Raw genomic sequence first — 17,982 nt, 5'->3', positions numbered from 1 at the left:
GACTTTTTTTTTTTTTTGCGGTACACGGGCCTCTCACTGTTTTGGCCTCTCCCATTGCGGAGCACAGGCTCCGGACGCGCAGACCCAGCGGCCATGGCTCACAGGCCCAGCCGCTCCGCGGCATGCGGGATCTTCCCAGAACGGGGCACGAACCCGTGTCCCCTGCATCGGCAGGCGGACTCTCAACCACTGCGCCACCAGGGAAGCCTGTAAGGTGACTTTTTAAAAACACATTAGGAATAATAGATTTGAAGTGACTTTATTCTATGCAGGGATTCATCACACACATTTTATCTAAACTGTTTACCCTGACCATTTGACCTGGCCTTGAAGAAGGTTTTGTTTTGTTTGTTTTTCTTAAAGTAGAATAAGTCACTTATTTAAAGATTATTCAAACAACTGTGCCTTGGATTTTTTGAATAAGTTGAATCTATATTTATATGGAAAGAAAAATGGTAATGTTTCCCAGTTGATTTAGGCTGTTAAGTGAAATAAGATTGACTGAGGTAGGGCCTCTCTTACCTCTTGCATTGTATCAAGGTACTTTATTTGGAAAACTTTAATATTTTTTCTGTTCATAGTTTATATACAGTGAATAGCATTTTAATATAAGGAATGCAAATTGAGGTGTTAAGGTGTCATGGGAAGCTTTAAATGTAGCACAGTTATAATGGAAAAGCAATGGTTTCACATACTTAGGATTTTTATTTTTATTTTTTTTATTTGCAGGATGAGTAAGAGATACTTACAGAAAGCAACAAAAGGAAAACTGCTAATAATAATATTTATTGTAACCTTGTGGGGGAAAGTTGTGTCCAGTGCAAACCATCATAAAGGTAAGCTGTTCTGTTTTCTTCCTCAGCTCTCTGAGGAAGGGGACTCCCTTTAACACAAACTATTATGTTCTGCTTTTACTGGTCAGTTAATTTTACTAAATGTGGGTCTGCCCATGGCAATTCTCTTTAAGTAAAAATGCAGAAAGAGTTATTCTTAATATGGCTTTGATAGGTAATGAATGATTATTTAAATGTTTCCAGGATTACTGACACTTCTGCAAATAATGTTCAAAGAGTATGGAATCGTGACTTTGTTTTCTTCTTAGCATTTCCATTTTTCAGATAATGATGTTAAAATGTTGACTTGACACGTAATAAAGATGAGTTTCAAATTGCAATCATCCTATAATGAAACCATCTTTAATGATATGTGTCTTAATAATACGTATACATGTAAATTTCCTTTCCGTGCTTTTTGTAGATCATATTTCTTCATGCCAGAGTACATCTTTGGCCACTCTTTTGATTCTACCCCAGTATGATACTGAGAAGGCTCAATTCTGCCATAGAACAGGGTGACGATATTTGTTTTATATGTGTGTGTTAAGCTTGACAGCTCAAAATTATGCCCTTTCTGTTCTCTTTTCTGAGCATAAGACTCAGTATAGTGAATACTTTTTCCAAATGAATTAAAATTCCATTTACTTTTATTTTAGTCTATTTCTGGACTGTCCCTACCATAATCAAGTATTCATAACCTGAAAAGTCAATTTAGATTTTTCTGTGAAATATGATTTTACAATTCTGTTCTCTTTCCTCTGTAAAGTCCACAGACTAGCAACTTACTTTCTTGTTTTATTTTTGATTGAAGAGAAAGTTAAGACTGCCTTGAATTTTGTAACACTTAAAATAGTTACACATGTGCATTTAATTACGGAACAAGTACACCAGGGAATGGAAAGAGGTGGTGTGAGGGAGGTATGCTTATAAGAGAAAATCTTTCCCCCCTGTGTTTAAAACCAAAAAGAGTCATCTTTCAAAATATGAATTTTATAAAGAGGTCCTTCATATTTCACAATCCTGTTTTTGCCCCACAGTGTGTGTGTGTGTGTGTGTGTGTGTGTGTGTGTGTGTGTGTGCATTTCTTCTTTTCTTTAGTACAGCACCTGGATCCACAGATAAAACTTTAAATTCTCTTGAATGAGGGTTACTGGTATAAAATTAAGAAGTTGTTAAGGAAGATGTTATTCACGTGTCTCCAAATTGGCTACAGTAAACCAAACTGAAGGACAAAGCAGCCTTAAATACTTACCTTGTAAAAAGGGGCAAACCACTGGGTCCAGGCCCCATGCCTTGGGCTTAACAGGAGAAGACACATCACCCATACATGGTCACCCCAGTGCACCTTCCCAGCCTATAAAAGTAGAATTGAGAGCTTTGGGGGAGATTCATAGTAATTGTGGGTGTCATTCCAGCAAAGCAAGGGTTCATGATAAGGATGCTTTCTCATCTCCAAAGCCAAGTGATGGGATCTCTAAGAGAATCATTCATGAGGACTGCTCTGCAGTGAATATTGCATACAATTTTTAAAGCTGTTTTTAAGACTTTTTAAGTTGTGTTATGCTCTATGCTAACTCCAAAACTAAGATCTTTTCTTACTTTTTGCCGAAAAATATATTTCTTGGACATAAGAGATTATACTTTGACTCAGAAAACTCAAAGTGCCAAACTCAAAGTTCTAAAACATTATAGAAGATAAACTTTTGTGTTGTTTTGCTGATCCATTTCCACCCTACCAAGAATATTTTGGAGGAAGAATTTAGGAAAGGTTTCTCTGCCTCTCCCTCTTTCCCCTTTTCCTTTCTTTCTTCCCTTTACATTTTCCATGCAAAATGCCCCCTTTGTTTAAACTGTTTTACATTTAATAAGTGTAATGTACGTATATGTTTTAGGACCTATTCATAGAATGAACACAAGTGTGCTCATCCCCGAGTTGAGACATGTAACATATCTAATTCTCTTGAACCTGATGATGTCTGCCACTCTAATTTCATTCCTTTGCCTCCTTACCCAAGAAAATCACTATTCTAAATTTTGTGATTATAATTCCCTTGCTTTTATTTATAATTTCACCATGTATTTATACCTATCCAAATGGCATGCTGCTTAATTCTGTTGTTATTGAATTTACATAATAGTATTATACTGTGTTTTTCTGTAATTTGCTAATTTGCCCAACAATATATTTGCGACATTCATTATACTGGATGGTAACTATAGTTAATACTAATTTTTTTTTTTACCGTTGCCCCATATTTTGTTGTATGAAGTCATCACAATTTATGTATTTATTCTCTTGTACCTGAACAGTTGGTGTTCTATTTTCTTGTCATTATGAACTATGCTTCTATGAATATTCTACTTCTTTCCTGGTGCACATTGCAAGGGTTTCTCAAGAGCACATTGCAAGGAGCAAAATTCTGGGTCACAGGGCATTGCATATCTTCAGTCTTACCAGATTATGTGAAAGGCTTTTTTCCAAAGTGGTAGTACTAAGAAAGTTGTTCAAGTTATTTCTTTTTACTGATGTATAGTAGATTTACAATATTATATTAATTTCAGGTATACAACATAGTAATTCAAAATTTGTATAGATTATATTCCATTTAAAGATTTTATAAAATATTGGCTATATTCCCTGTACTGTACAATATACCATTGTAGCTTATTTTATACATAATAGTTTGTACCTCTTAATCCTCTATCCCTATGCTTCCCCTCCCTCCTTTCCTCTCCCCACTGTTAATCACTAGTTTGTTCTCTATATCTGTGAGACTGTTTCTGTTTTGTTATATTCATTTGTTTATTTTAATAACATACAGTATTTGTCTTTGTGTGACTTATTTCACTAAGCACAATACCCTCCAGATCCATCCATGTTGTTGCAAATGGCAAATTTTCATTCCTTTTTATGGCTGAGTAGTATTCCTGTGTGTGTGTGTGTGTGTGTGTGTGTGTGTGTGTGTGTGTGTGTGTGTGTGTACTGCATCTTCTTTATCCATTCATCTTTTGATGGACGTTTAGGTTGCTTCCGTAGCTTGGCTATTGTAAATAAGACTCCTTTGAGCACTGAGCGTATGAAAATTTCGAATTAGAGTTTGCGTGTGAATTTTTTTTTAATTGAAGTATAGTTGATTTACAATGTTGTGTTAGTTTCAAGTGTACAGCACAGTGATTCAGTTATACACATATATGTCTGTGTGTGTGTGTATGTGTATACACATTCTTTTCTCAGATTCTTTTCCCTTATAGGTTATCACAAATATTGAGTATAATTCCCTGTGCTATACAGTAGGTTGTTGTTGGTTATCTATTTTATATATAGTAGTGTGTATATGTTAATCCCAACCTCCTAATTTATCCCTCTCCCACCTCTTTCCCACTTGGTAACCAAAAGCTTGTTTTCTATGTCTGTGAATCTATTTCTGTTTTGTAAACAATTCATTTGTATCTTTTTTTTTTGATTCCACATATAAGCAATATCATATGATATTTGTCTTTTTCTGTCTGACTTACTTCACTTAGTATGATAATCTCTAGTTCCATCTGTGTTGCTGCAAATGGCATTATTTCATTATTTTTTATGGCTGAGTAGTATTCCATTGTATATATGTACCACATCTTCTTTATCCCTTCATTTGTCGATGGACATTTAGGTTGCTTCTATGTCTTGTCTATTGTAAATAGTGCTGCAATGAACATTGGGGTGCATGTATCTTTTCAAATTATAGTTTTCTCCAGATATATTGGATATATACCCAGGAGTGGAGTTGTTGAATCATATGGTAGATCTATTTTTTTTGTTTTGTTTTTGGAGGCAACTTCATCCTGTTTTCCATAGTGGCTGCACCAATTTACATTCCCACCAGTAGTGTACAAGAGTTGCCTTTTCTTCACATCCTTGCCAACGTTTATTATTTGTGATCCTTTTTATGATAGCCATTTTGACAGGTGTGAGGTGATATCTCATTGTGGTTTTGATTTGCTTATCCCTGATTATTAGCGATGTTGAGCACCTTTTCATGTGCCTCTTGGCCATCTGTGTGTCTCCTTTGGAAAATTGCCTATTCAGTTATGCCCATTTTTTTAATCAAGTTGTATGTTTTTTTGATTTTGAGTTGTATGAGTTGTTTATGTATATGGTATATTAATCCCTTATCCATCATATCATTTGCAAATATTTTCACCCATTTAGTAGGTTGTCTTTTGTTTTGTTGATGGCTTCCTTTGCTGTGCAAAAGCTTTTAAGTTTAATTAGGTCCCATTTGTTTATTTTTGCTTTTGTTCCCATTACTTTAAGAGACAGATCCAAAAATATATTGCTATGATTTATGTCAAAGAGTGTTCTGTCTATGTTTTCTTCCAGGAGTTTTATGATTTCAGGTCTTACATTTAAGTCTTTAATCCATTCTGAGCTTATTCTTGTATATGGTTTGAGAAAATGTTCTAATTCCATTCTTTAACTTGTAGCTGTCCAGTTTTCCCACGGCTTACTGAAGAGACTATTTTTTTTTCCCCATTGTATATACTTGCCTCCTCTGTCATAGATTAATTGACCATAAGTTCATGGCTTTATTTCTGGGCTCTCTGTTCCATTGATATATTTCTATTTTCATGCCAATACCATCCTAATTTGATGGCTGTAGCTTTTAAGTCAGGGAGTGTGACACCTCCAGTTCTGTTCTTCTTACTCAAGTTTGCTTTGTCTATTCAGGGCCTTTTGTGTTTCCCTACAAATTTTAGAATTATTCATTCTAGTTCTGTAAAAAAAAAAAAAAAAAAAAAAAGTGCCCAGCAGCACATTCCCCTCTTGTCATCCAAACGATATGCTCTCAGAATTCCCCCTGAGAGGGCTGCCTAGGTCCTTCTGTTGTGGCAGGCTGACTATGTAGGCTGACTGGTGGGCTTTGTTGGCCCCTAGCCCAGTTGATTACCAGACCCTGCCTTGTGTGGATGTTGCTAGCTACTGACTAGTGGGGCCTGGTCATGAGGCAGCTGACTGCAGAACCCCAAGGGGCCCTGGGGCTAATGTTGCCTCACTGGCGGTAGGAGTGAGGGTCCAGAAGACTCTGGAGCTGTTGCTCCACCTACTGGCAGGCAGAGCTGGGTCCTGGAGTCTGGCTGCAGGGCCCAGGGATCCCAGAGCTGGTATCAGATCACTGGTGGGCAGGGGTCTGGTTCCTGACACAGTTGGGTATGTGGTCCATGGTGTCCTGAAGCTTGTGTTGGCCTGCTAGTTGCAGGGCCAGGGCCCAGGGCCCAGATCCCAGGCCCCAGGCTCCACTGGTCCCAGGGTAGGGTCTAGCTTGCCGTAGGTGGACTAGGTCTTCAGGCTGAGGGACTGTGATTTTCTTGCATCTGGTGTCTGCCCCCTAGTGGGTTAGGCTGGTCTAGAGGCTGGTGCAGGCTTCCTGGATGGCAGGGCTGGTGTCTGCCTACTGGTGGGTGGAGCTGTGTCTTGGCCCTCTGGTCGGTAAGGCTGTGTCTAGAGGTGGCCGTGGGTTCAGGAAGTCATTAGGCAGCCTGTCTACTGATGGGTGGGGATGTGTCCTCACCCAGTTAGTTGTTTGGCCTGAGGCGCCCTAGTACTGATGCCTACAGGTTGTTGGGTGGGACCAGGTCTTGGCACTATTGAGCCAGAGGGAGGATCCCATGATGCCAGCTGCCGGCAGCAGTGTCCGTGTGGTAGAAAGCTCCCTAATATGGCTACTGACAGTATCTATGTCCCAAGAATGAGCTACAGCCACCCCTCACCTCTCCAGGTGACTCTCCAAGACCAGCAGTTAGATCTAGCCCAGGCTCCTGTCAAATTACTGCTTTTGCCCTGGGTACCAGTGCATATGGGATTTTGTGTGGGCCTTTAAGGGTAAAGTCTCTGTTTCCCTCAGTCCTGGCACTCCGCAAATTAAGCTCCACTGGCCTTCAAAGCCAAATGCTCTGGGGACTTGTCTTCTCAGTGCAGGACCCCAGGGCTGCAGTTCGCCCACCCAGGGGTATGGGAATTGATTATATTGTGAGCCCACCTTTCCTATCCTACCTGTCCCATTGTGGTTCCTTCTTTAGGTTTTTAGTTGTGAAAAATCTTTTCCTCGTTCTCGTCTTTTTCATAGATTGTTGTTCTGCAGATAGTTGTAATTTTGGTGTGCTCATGATAGGAGATGAGCTCAGGGTCTTTCTACTCCACCATCTTGGCCAATGCACCTATTCTCTCTTTATTTTTTTCCATTTAAATTACAGTGTGTCTTGTTTTGTTCCTCTTTGAGTTGATCCTCTTTGGGACTCTGTGCTTCCTGGACCTGGATTTCTGTTTCTTTTCCCAGGTTAGTGAAGTTTTTAGGTATTATGTCTTCAAATATGTTCTCTGTTCCTTTTTCTCTCTCTTCTCCTTCTAGGACCCCTATAATGTGAATGTAAGTATGGTTGGTGTTGTCCAAGAGGTCTCTTAAACATCCTCATTTCTTTTTTTTTTTTCTTTTCTGTTCAGCTTCAGTGATTTTCACTACTGTGCCTTCCAGTTCACTGATCCAGCCCTCTGTATCATATAATCTACTGTTGATTCCTTCTAACTTATTTTTTATTTCACTTATTGTATTCTTCATATCTGTTTGATTCTTCTTTATATTTTCTAAATCTTTCTTAAAAACTTCTAACTTCTCATTCTATTCATCCATTCTTCTCCTGAGTTCTTTGATCATCTTTATAATAATTTCCTTGAACTCTTTATCAGATAAATTGCCTATCTCCATTTAGTTCTTCTTCTGGAGTTGTATCTTGTTCCTTTGTTTGGAACATGTTCCTCCATTTGGAACATATTCCTCTGCCACCTCATTTACCACTTTTAATATCTATGTATCTGGTAGTTTAGTTGTTTTTCCCAACCTTGGAGAAGTAGCCTTTTGTAGGAGATGTCCTCTGCGTCCCAACAGCACACTCCTCTCTGATCACCAGAGCTACATGCTCTAGTGGTGCCCCCCTATTGAGACTGTGTGGGTCCTTCTGTTGTGGTGGGCTGACTACTGTGGGCAGTCTGGTAGATGTGGCTGGCCCAGGGTCTGGTTGGTTGCCAGGCTCTGCCTTGTATGGAGGCTGGCTATGGAAGCCTTTGGGGTTCTGGAGCTAGTGTTGACTCACTGATGGGCAGAGCTGGGTCCTGGGGTTGCAGGCCAGGGTTCTTGGATCTAGTGTTGGCCTGCTGGTAGGTGGGGCTGGTTCCTCACATGGCTGGCTACAGGTTCCAGGGTGACCAAAAGCTGATGTTGACCCACTCGTAAATGGGACTGAATCCCAGGGCAGCTTGTTGAGAAGTCCAAGGTATCTCAAGCTGGTGTTGTCCTGATGGTGGGTGTGGCCAGGGTCTGGGGGTTCCTAGGGCTGGTTATCATCCTGCTGGTGAGTGGGGCCAGAGCCCAGGGTCTCCTGGAGCTACTGCCAGCTCACTGGTGGGCTGAGCTGGATCCTGGAATCTCTGGCTGCAGGGACCTGGGGGTCCTGGAGCTGCTTTTAGCCTGTTGGTGGGCAGGGACTGTTCCTGACTCAGCTGACTATGTGGTCCAGGGTGTCCCAAAGCTTTTGCTGGCCGACTGGTGGGTGAAATCAAATCCTGGGGCAGCTGGCTGAGGGTCCCAAGGTATTTTAGAGCTTGTGTTTGGCCTGTGGGTGTTCTGCAGGGCTGTGGTGGTTCTGGGGATGGTATCGGCCCACTGGTGGACAAAGTTGTGTCCTGGGGTCTCTGGTTGCAGGGCCCTGGAGGTCCCAGGGCTAGTGCCTGCACACTGGTGTTTGATGCAGGGTCCTGGTCAGTCTGGTAGACAGGGCCATGTCCTGGGGTAGCTGTGGCATTGTAAGGCAGCCTGCCTGCTGGTGGGTGGGACTGTCTCTCTTCCTGGCTAGTTGCTTGGTCTGAGGCATCCCAGTACTGGAGCTGATAGGCTAGTGGATGGGACTGGGTCCTGGTGCCAATAAGCTAGAAGGCGGATTCAAAAATTGCACTTGCCAGCACCTGTGTCCACATGGTAGAGCAAGGTCCCCCAAAATTGGCTGCCACCAGTGTCTATGTCCCCAGGGTGAGCTCCAGTTGCCTCCTGCCTCTCTGAGAGACTCTCCAAGATCAGCAGGTGGATCTGACCCAGGCTTCTTTCAAATTACCACTTCTGCCCTGCGTGCCAGAGTGTGTGAGAGTTTGTATCTGCCCTGTAAGAGTGGAGTCTCTATCTCCCACAGTCCACATGGCTTTCATCATGCGTAAGGCTTAGAGCAAGGAAGGCCTATTCGCTTATTTCTATTTTTTATTGTGAGATAATTAATAAGAAATCTGTGTCTGATTGAGAGCACTTTGTGTGAGCATTCAAGGTAAAAGTAATACAGTTGAATATTAAAAATCCAACAGCTCTATTCTAAGAGCTTTGTAGATAATAACTCATTTAATCCTTATGACAATCTATAAGGTAGGTACTATTATTCATCCTATTTTATAGATCAGAAACTGTGGCAAAGAAAGGTTAAATAATTTGGCCCAAGTTGCTTAGTTAGTAACCATTGAGAGCAGGATTCAAATCTAGGAAGTCTTGTTCCATGTAACATGATAAATATCTAGCAGTGAATTCTTTTTATTTATACTATTTGGGATTTAGTTGACTTCCTGAATCTGTGGATTGATGTCTTTCATAAACTTTGAAAGAATTTCAGGCATTATGTCTTGAAATATTGCTTCTATACCATTGTTACTGAACTAGAACTCTGGTTAGGTATATGTCAGCTTTCCCTCTCTATTCTCCATATATTTCAACCTCTATTTTATATTTTACACCTTCAAGTCTTTCTGTGCTATATTCTGGGATATTTATTCAGATCTGTTTATTTCTACCACACTATTTCTATGTTCTCTTGGGTCTAATCTGCTCTTTAATGCATATATTGAGTTTTAATTTCATCTAGTACATGCTACTAAAAATTCTTTTTTTCTTACAAATTGTCTTGGCTTTTTATATATTTTGTTCTTTATTTATTTAGTTTATATTTCTTTTTATACATTTTATTTCAAATCTCACATATATATAAAATTCGATGCTTCTATTTTATGAAATTTTTGTGATTTCTTCCTGTTGACTCTCACTCATAGCACTTTATTTATTTTAGGGTTTTGTGATTTTTAAAAATTTTGTGAGCTAATGTTCACTGGAATCATATTTGTGAGAGTTTTTAAGGCCTATATTTAGAATGCATTCTTCCAGAGATGATTTGCATACACCATGTGTCTTAGGTTTCTCTAAAAGCAGAGCCAAGTCAGGAATTCTTGTTTATGTGATTTATAGAAAGAGTGCTCTCAGGAGACAGAGAGCAAGGACAGCAGGATAGACTGGGAGACAAAAGATGAGCACAAATAGAGTCTCAGCTGGAGAACAGCCTGGTCAGGTCCTTTGGGGAGGATCAGAAACATAAATTGCTCCACAGAGTGGAGCTCCTTGAGCTGAGATAAATAGTCTCTTGTACACTTGTGTCCATTTGTCATTGGCCATTGATCTGTTACCCATGGTAGGGAATAGCCTTCCTGGGGAAGTAGCTTCTCTTTAGCAGAGGGTGGATTTCTGAACAAGGGAGGGGCTGTGAATTGTAATCCCCTACCATTCACAGCAAGTGGAGGAAAGGTGCACTGCTGATAGAGAGGATGTTGGCAGTGAACCAACAGCTACACATCACTGCGGTCAACTGCTCATACCCCTCAGCTCTGCTTGCTTCTTACTTTAAATTTACTCTGTTTAGGCAAAGCTTATCAAAGATTCTGCTTGGTTATAATTTCCAAGAAAACCTACGTGAGGAGGAATAGTGGGGCTGCTACTAATGCAGTTGGTACCAAGGCCTTTATTGATACTCATTATCTGCCCACTTCCCTAGCCATTTTAGATTCCTCTCTCCTTCCTGTTCACCTAGAAGGCTTACCTGATGTTTTACGCAGACCTCGTACCTGAGGGTTCTGAGCTCTGGATTATCATGTTCTGAATTCTGGGGTTGTTGTACTTATAAATTTATGTACTTATAAATTTATAGTTGTAACTGGGCATTGGGATGCCAAGAAATACCTCAATGGATCATCTGAGAGCCTAACATATTCTCCCCTGCCCTGGTTCATAGCAGCTACCCATAGCAGTGATCACTGGGGTCATTAAACTCATCAGTATTTAAGTCCTTTTTTTCTTGCTCGTCTATGGGGCTGACTATGCAGCAATTGGAGCTATATGTTTAGCAGGACTCTTACCGTTGCCCCTGGTAAAAGCATTCCCTTTCTGGGAATCAGGACTTCTAGGTTCATAGAGTCTATTGGTAGTTGTCACAGGAATATTTTAGATTGGATAATTCTGATGGAAAATTTGTTTTACTCAATAATTTTCGAGTACCCACAGTAAGGACTGAGAATATAGCAGTACATACAAGAGGCAAAAATTTTCTTTATGGAGTTTTTGTCCTAGAGGTGGGAAGATAGATAATAAAAAGGAAAAGTAAAACAGTTTTATAGTATAAATGCTATTTATAGGAAAAAATAAAGAAAGAAAGAGGTATAAGAAGTGTTCAAGAGGGACTGTAGTTTTAAATAAGGCCTTTGGGTAAGACCTAAATTTTCCAATGGAGCCAGCCATGAAAATATCTGGGGGAAGGATGTTGCAGGCAGAGCAGTAAATAAGTATGAATGCTTTCAAGTAGGAGCATGCCTGGAGACATGAGGAGTAGCAAGGCTGCTGTGTATAGAGCAGAGTATGTAAGAAAGAGAGTGGTAAGAGACTGGGTTATTACAGAACAGGTAAGTATAGGAGATGAAACAACAGAATAAGTAGCTCTTCCAAATACCAGTGCAATAGCACTGTGTTCTCAAGAGCAACCAATTGGAGAATTGTCTTACTCTGTTTCTTGAACATAATGTAGAAACACTGTAGAAATCTAGAGCATTTGTATTTGAAAAATGAGATATGTAAAAATCAGAGAATGTTGTCACCTGCTTAATAAAATCTTCTGAGCTTTGGGAACTAAAAGTCCCTCACACACAGACAAACCTCCACAGAGATTCTGTCCTGAATTCTTACAATTGTCTTCAGCTGGGCATTTTGGGAGCAGGGTGGGTGGTGTGTGGAGGGTGGGGGGGTAGTGGTTAACTCAGAGCATTGTGACAGCCAATCAGAAAGTATAAGCAGTATTTCCCACTTGGAAGCAATTACATTAGGTACAGCTTCAGATAGTGGGGATTAGAGAGGAAATATTTCAGTTTAGAACTCCAAGTTCCCAACAGAAAAACATAGTCATTAATCTTAGAAGGCCAATATGTTTTCTTGCCTTTTCTTCCTTTACCCATCACATCCAAACTAAATCTAAAGAGAATGAGTCATCATTGAATGTTTGGGTTGGAAAAGTATTTAGTATGAAAGAGATTATAAACAGATGAGAGTTATATGTAACAGAAACAAGTTTTTTAAATGTTCATTTGATTAGCTAATATTGAGTGTTATTCCCATTATTATACTAGGTGTTTACTAATCTGAATTGCAACTTTTGATTGAATGAAAAATTTTCAAAGAAAAACAAATTTAAAATAAAGGTGATTTTGAGCCCAAAGCCTAGATGAGAGAGCAGCCATTTAATTTGTTTTGGTAGCTCTTTGTTTGTTGGTTCATTTGATAGTTTATTCATTTCTCTAACCAACAACCCAGAAAACAAAATATATATATATTTTTTTCATTAAAACAAAATTTGTTTTAATTCTAAAACAATAAATATTTACTATTGACATTTTTAAAAATATAAATAAGCAAAGGAGGGAGAAATAAAAATCACCCATAATCCTACCTTCCAAAATAACCACTGTTACCCTTTCAAAAACAGAATACAATTTTGTGACCTCCTTTTCTCACTTTGAAATATACAAAATACTTATTGAGTATCTGTCAAGTGTTGGGCTTTAGGTCAAGTTCTGGAGGTTAATAAGTGACCCACACAGGCATGATCCATGCCCTATGGAACTTACAGAAAAGTAGGCATGAAAAACATTAATCTGATAATCAGACAAATAAATATTTAGCTATAAATTATTAAAGTGTTTAGAGATAAGATTTCAGGATAAGAGTATGTAAACTGTAAAATGGGTAGAGGGAAATCTGGGAGGTCTTTTCTAGGGAAGAGACATTTGAGCTGAGATCTGAATGGGGAGTGGGAGCTGGGCATCCAGATAGGATCAGTAGCCTGTGCAAAGGTGCTGAGACATGAAGGAATAGAATGCTTTGGAGCAAAAACAAGATCACTGTGTCTGAAGGACAAAAAGCAAGGAGGATGGTAGGCACAATTAGGCAGGGGAGGTGGTGGGGCAGATCCTTTGGGGCCATATTCAGAATGTTGGTTTTCTTATAGTTAAAATTGTTTGAACCAATTTCGCTAGGATATTACTAGGTTCTCTTGGGCTGGTTTGCAGTTGACTATGATGTACACCAAAGTTTAAGAACCCTGATTATAATGCATAGTGTTCCAAGGACCTTGTTTATGAGAACAATTGGATTAATGTCCTAAGAGAAAGAAAAATGGCCATAACATAAACTGACTCTACTTTGGACTTTTAACAATATATTTTATTTTTCATTTTATTGAATTTTCAGAGTAATACATGTTCATTGAGAAACTTTGGTAAGAAAAAAATATATCAAAAGAAATCAAATTACCCATAATTCTTACACATAGAAATTATTAGATGCCATGTGGGCATATTTTCATCTGGTTTAATTTAGGAATGTATTAAACATATTTGAGAGCATGATGTTCATTCATTTATTTAATTATACATTTATTGATATGGACTAGGTGAGAGACTATGCTGCTCTGAGCTGGTGATTCTGCTTTAAATGATGAGATAAAGTTGCTGTTTTCTCTTTTTATTTTAAGTTATCTCATTTATACAGAATAATGCATAAAACCCATATGTACACTCAAAATAACAATCATAAGGCAAGCGGCTGTGCAAATACCGACCAGGACAATAAAATATTAGCCCCCCAAACCTCCTTATGCCTCTGCCCTAATTACAACCACTCCTCCCGCAGAGGTACCCCTTTCCTGACTTCTTATGCCTAAACAATAGAGTATTATTTTGTCTGGTTTTTAATTTTGTAAAATTGGGATCCTATTTTAGGCATTTTTTTTTTTAGTGTGATTTGCTTCTTCCCTCAACATTTTTTCTTGAGATTCGTCCATGTTGTGACATAGGAGTCCATTGTGTGAATAGAATGTGATGCATTTATCTTTTACGGTTGATGGGCATTTGGGTTTTTCCAGTTGTTGGCTGTTATTGCCCATGCTGCTGGGGACATTATTTGCACATGTACTTTGGTTCACAGGTGCAGAATTTCCCCCAGGTATATTTTTAAGAATAAAACTATGGGCCGTATGATAAGTACATATTCAACATTACTTTTTTTTTTTTTTCAACATTACTTTTTTTTCCCCCCACTTAGTAGTATAATTAGCAATAAATGATATGTATTTACTTATATATCTAAAACTATCCATAAAAACATATTTTAATTGGGGCATGAAAAAACATTGTAATAATGTGCCCTAAATTACTTAAGAAGACTCTTTGTTGTTAGATTTCTTTGAGACTTTTTTGTTTGTTAATACTAATCTAAAAACATTTGTGTGAGAATTTTTGTTTACATTTAATATTAATTAGCTATCAATTAATTAAATTTATTAATACATTTTGTTCATTTTTAAATTTCTTTACATGGTTAACACAGATGAGAACTTTTGAGGTCAAAGAGAATGAAATTATTAGGTTTGTATCGTTCGACGTTCACTCAGGAAAAAGAAAATCACACTAAGGGGTTTAAAATAAGGAACTGGTTACAACAGTGTTGAAAGAGCTGGAGAAGGTAACAGGGAATGGTGATACTACTACCCAGACATTGGTTAACTGCAGAAAGCTATTACTGCCCCTAGAGGTGGGAGAGCAAAAAGAAAAGCAGAATTACCCAGCGCTCCGGACTGTAGTATTTGCTGTTGAAGTTACTGAAGCACTGCTGCTGCTTTGGGAATCACTTCCACTGCCACTGAGCAGGAAGCCTGGAACCAATTCCCTCGTGATATTGCAAGAGCCCAGGAGGCTGAGTGCTGCCAGCGCTGCTACACTCTCTGCTAATGCTGCTGAAGTCCACAGGCATTCATGTGATCTCCCTTAGCATTTCTGAAGCCAGAAGCAGGGGAAAAAAAAAAAAAAGGTGGCCTCTCTCTTTCTTATGAGTGCCTTCCTCTAAGAAGCAGACTGTAGGACAGAATTCAATATGCAAGAAGTTTATTGGGGGAAACGCTTTTGAAATATAAAGAGGGAGGGAGGAGGAGTAGATGGGGTGAGGCTTCAAACCAGGAGGAAGGGTTGACACCTGTGAAAGAAGAGAAGGAAGGAAGGAGGCTTGAGTAGGAAGAACCCCAAACTTCAGCACAGTTTTGAAAAAGTCTTGGCCAGGCCAATTTGGGGTCCTGGAGCAAAGGCTGCCCATTGCAAAGACTCCCATAATGGGAAAAAAGGCCAGGCTGTTGTGTTCCTGCCATGCTCAGTCACTGACTGATAGCAGCCCAGACAAAGTGTGTCCTGTGTAACTCCACAGGTGGGGTTACTGGAGGCCATTAGTCAACTGTGTTCTTCGCAGTGGGTTCTTTTGAGGGAGAACTAAGCAGACATCTTTGTAGTTGCTACACTTCCATGGGCAGAATCTAACCAGAAGCCAGCTGGCAAGAAAGTCTGAGGAATTTAGTATTTAAGCTTCCAACCCATTTCAACATACAGAGGAATATAGAAAGATAAATGTTGGAAGAAAATGACAAGTGTCTGCCACAGGAACATTTATACATGTTGTTAAATTACTTTTGATTCCCTCACAGAGGTATATAAAACTTCCCTTCTCACCAGTCTGAAAATATTGGCTACAAATAAATATCATTGTTAATTTAGAAGGTCCTGACATAGTCTCTTATTCATATTTTAATTTATATTTTTGAGTTAATGAATGGATAATTTTTGAATTATTTTCATTTTCCATTATTTGAATTACTCATTGATTCCTTTGCCAATTTAATATTTGTCATTGATATGTTTGAAAACCTTGGATAACTTTTAAAGCTTGGTCACATTCATTGTAAATTTTCATGCTTTTCAAATTTAATGTTGTTTTAAAATCGTGTTTATAGCTTTTCAGAACATAAAGTATCCTACACTGTTGTTAGAAAAAATTTGAAAATATATAAAAATATAAAGTAGAAACTTTAAAACACCTGAAATCCTATGCACATGTCACTATTAACTCTCAAATATTATTCATATAATATTAGGAATATACTGTATCCATAGATTTTTCTCCTTTCTTATTATATTTTGAGCATTTCTTCATCTTTCCTGTGAAAATTATTTAAACATACTATATAATTGGATATTAGAGCTGTTTATTTTTCCTCTAATAAAAATAATGCTGCAGTGAACATTTATATTTGCAGTTGCTTTTCCCCATATCTGCTTATTAGGCTAGGTTTGCAGTGATGGAATTACTAGTTCAAATGACTTAAATTTTAAAATATTATTATGTTTTGAAAATGGTATTTTTAACTATAAAATAATTTGTGTTCATTTTAGAATATTTGGAAAGTATAAAAGAAGCACTAACAAAATTAAAATGTAATATATTCATATATGAATTCATTTGAATTCATATAATTCAAATAAACATTCATATGTTTATTTGTTAATATTATGCATGTTAAAAGGTATGCATTTTGATATATATTGTCAAGTTGCAAACATTCCTATTCACATTCCCATCAGCAGGGAATTTACACACCTTTGTCAACACTTGGCCAGATGAATTTGGAGTCCTTGAGATTTATCATTCTATTTAATCTTTGTCAATTTCATCCTGTTTTAATTTGCAGTTTTAAATTATTAAAGATGATAAAACTTTTATTGTTTATTGACCATTAATATTTTTATTAATTACCTTTTCATGTATATTATCCATTGTTTTTATTAGGTCACCCTATTTTTCTTTATGTTTTTATGAGAGCTCTTTATAAAGGATTAACACTTTGTGTTGTTACCGGTAGTTTACATTTTGCCTAATCAACGCGTTAGCATATGGTGTGCATGAGCACAGCTTCAGAACTCCAGACAGTCTGCGTTTTCATCCAGGCTTGTCCTTTTACTAGCTGTAGGTAATTTTTCTTTTTTTTGTTCTTTTTTTTTTGGTTGTGGTAGGGTGATGGTGGGAGTGGAGTATCTGAATCCTTTTAACGTAGTTTCTTTAACCTTAAATTTAAAAAAAGATATTGCCAGTATATATCTAGGTTTTGTCTCTTAATTATTGAGTGACTCTTTTCAAGCTTAAAGTTTTCAAAGAAAACCTTACTTTCATTTTTTATTTAACTAATGCTCTTATCTTTTTGTCCCATTTTATTTTTTTCCTCCTCTGTCAATTTTGGATCTCCTATCGTTTGGCTGTTTGACCTCCCGAATTTGTTTTGTAATAGTTTTCTTTTGTCTCTCTGTTCTTTTGCTCTGTTTGTTTGGAGGAGGGGGGTTGGGAGATTTTGTCACCTTTATTGTAGAAATTTGTGCAAAATTTTATGTCTTTTACAGTTTTAATTTCTGTGTGCTCTCTACTTTTGTTTTCTGAGTGTTCTCCTGCCACCCCCCACCCCATTTATAAGTATTTCTTCTTGCAAAGTCTCTTTTTCTTCCTAGATTTTGTCCCTACTTTATTTTAGTTTCTACTTTTCATGCTAGAAGCTTTCCTCAGATAGCTGATAATCCCAGACTGTCTGTTCTGAAAGCTCTCAGCCTGTTAGTGGGGCTTGTAGAATTTGAGATTCAATGTAAGATGATGTGGCAGGGCTTTTATTGGAGAACTCCAGGTGTTAGTATGTTTACCTTTTCTCTTTTGGATCATCCAGATTCCTTCGAGAGGAATCCTTTAATCTCTTGTCTGAGGTCGTCAAGAATTGAGAGGTGAAAGCAGCTGAGGTGAGGAGGTATGCCCACGTCAACATTCTGTAGTTCATTCAGTACAGTGCCTACAACCTCTGCTGTGTCTTGTGGTCCCCGGTCCAGAGACCACCTCTGTTTCCCCACCCG

At 38.3% G+C, this 17,982-nt stretch overlaps 1 protein-coding gene across 1 annotated transcript in view; it reads left to right on the top strand.

Annotated features, from left to right (window-relative positions):
* Window positions 1-730: 730 nt before the first annotated feature.
* TAFA2 (TAFA chemokine like family member 2) overlaps window positions 731-17,982 on the top strand; it is a gene marked incomplete at both ends in the record, with an annotated part of 105,272 nt that continues 88,020 nt past the window's right edge. Inside the window, one exon of the mRNA XM_082666563.1 lies at window positions 731-836. Within this exon, the coding sequence (XP_082522689.1) occupies window positions 731-836 (106 nt within the window). The remainder of the gene's footprint in view (window positions 837-17,982) is intronic.

The sequence above is a fragment of the Grampus griseus genome (genome assembly GCF_964374135.1).
Source record: "Grampus griseus genome assembly, chromosome: 11".
Lineage (NCBI taxonomy): Eukaryota > Metazoa > Chordata > Mammalia > Artiodactyla > Delphinidae > Grampus > Grampus griseus.
The sequence above is the reverse complement of the archived record's forward strand: the minus strand, read 5'-3'. Positions and strand labels throughout refer to the sequence as shown.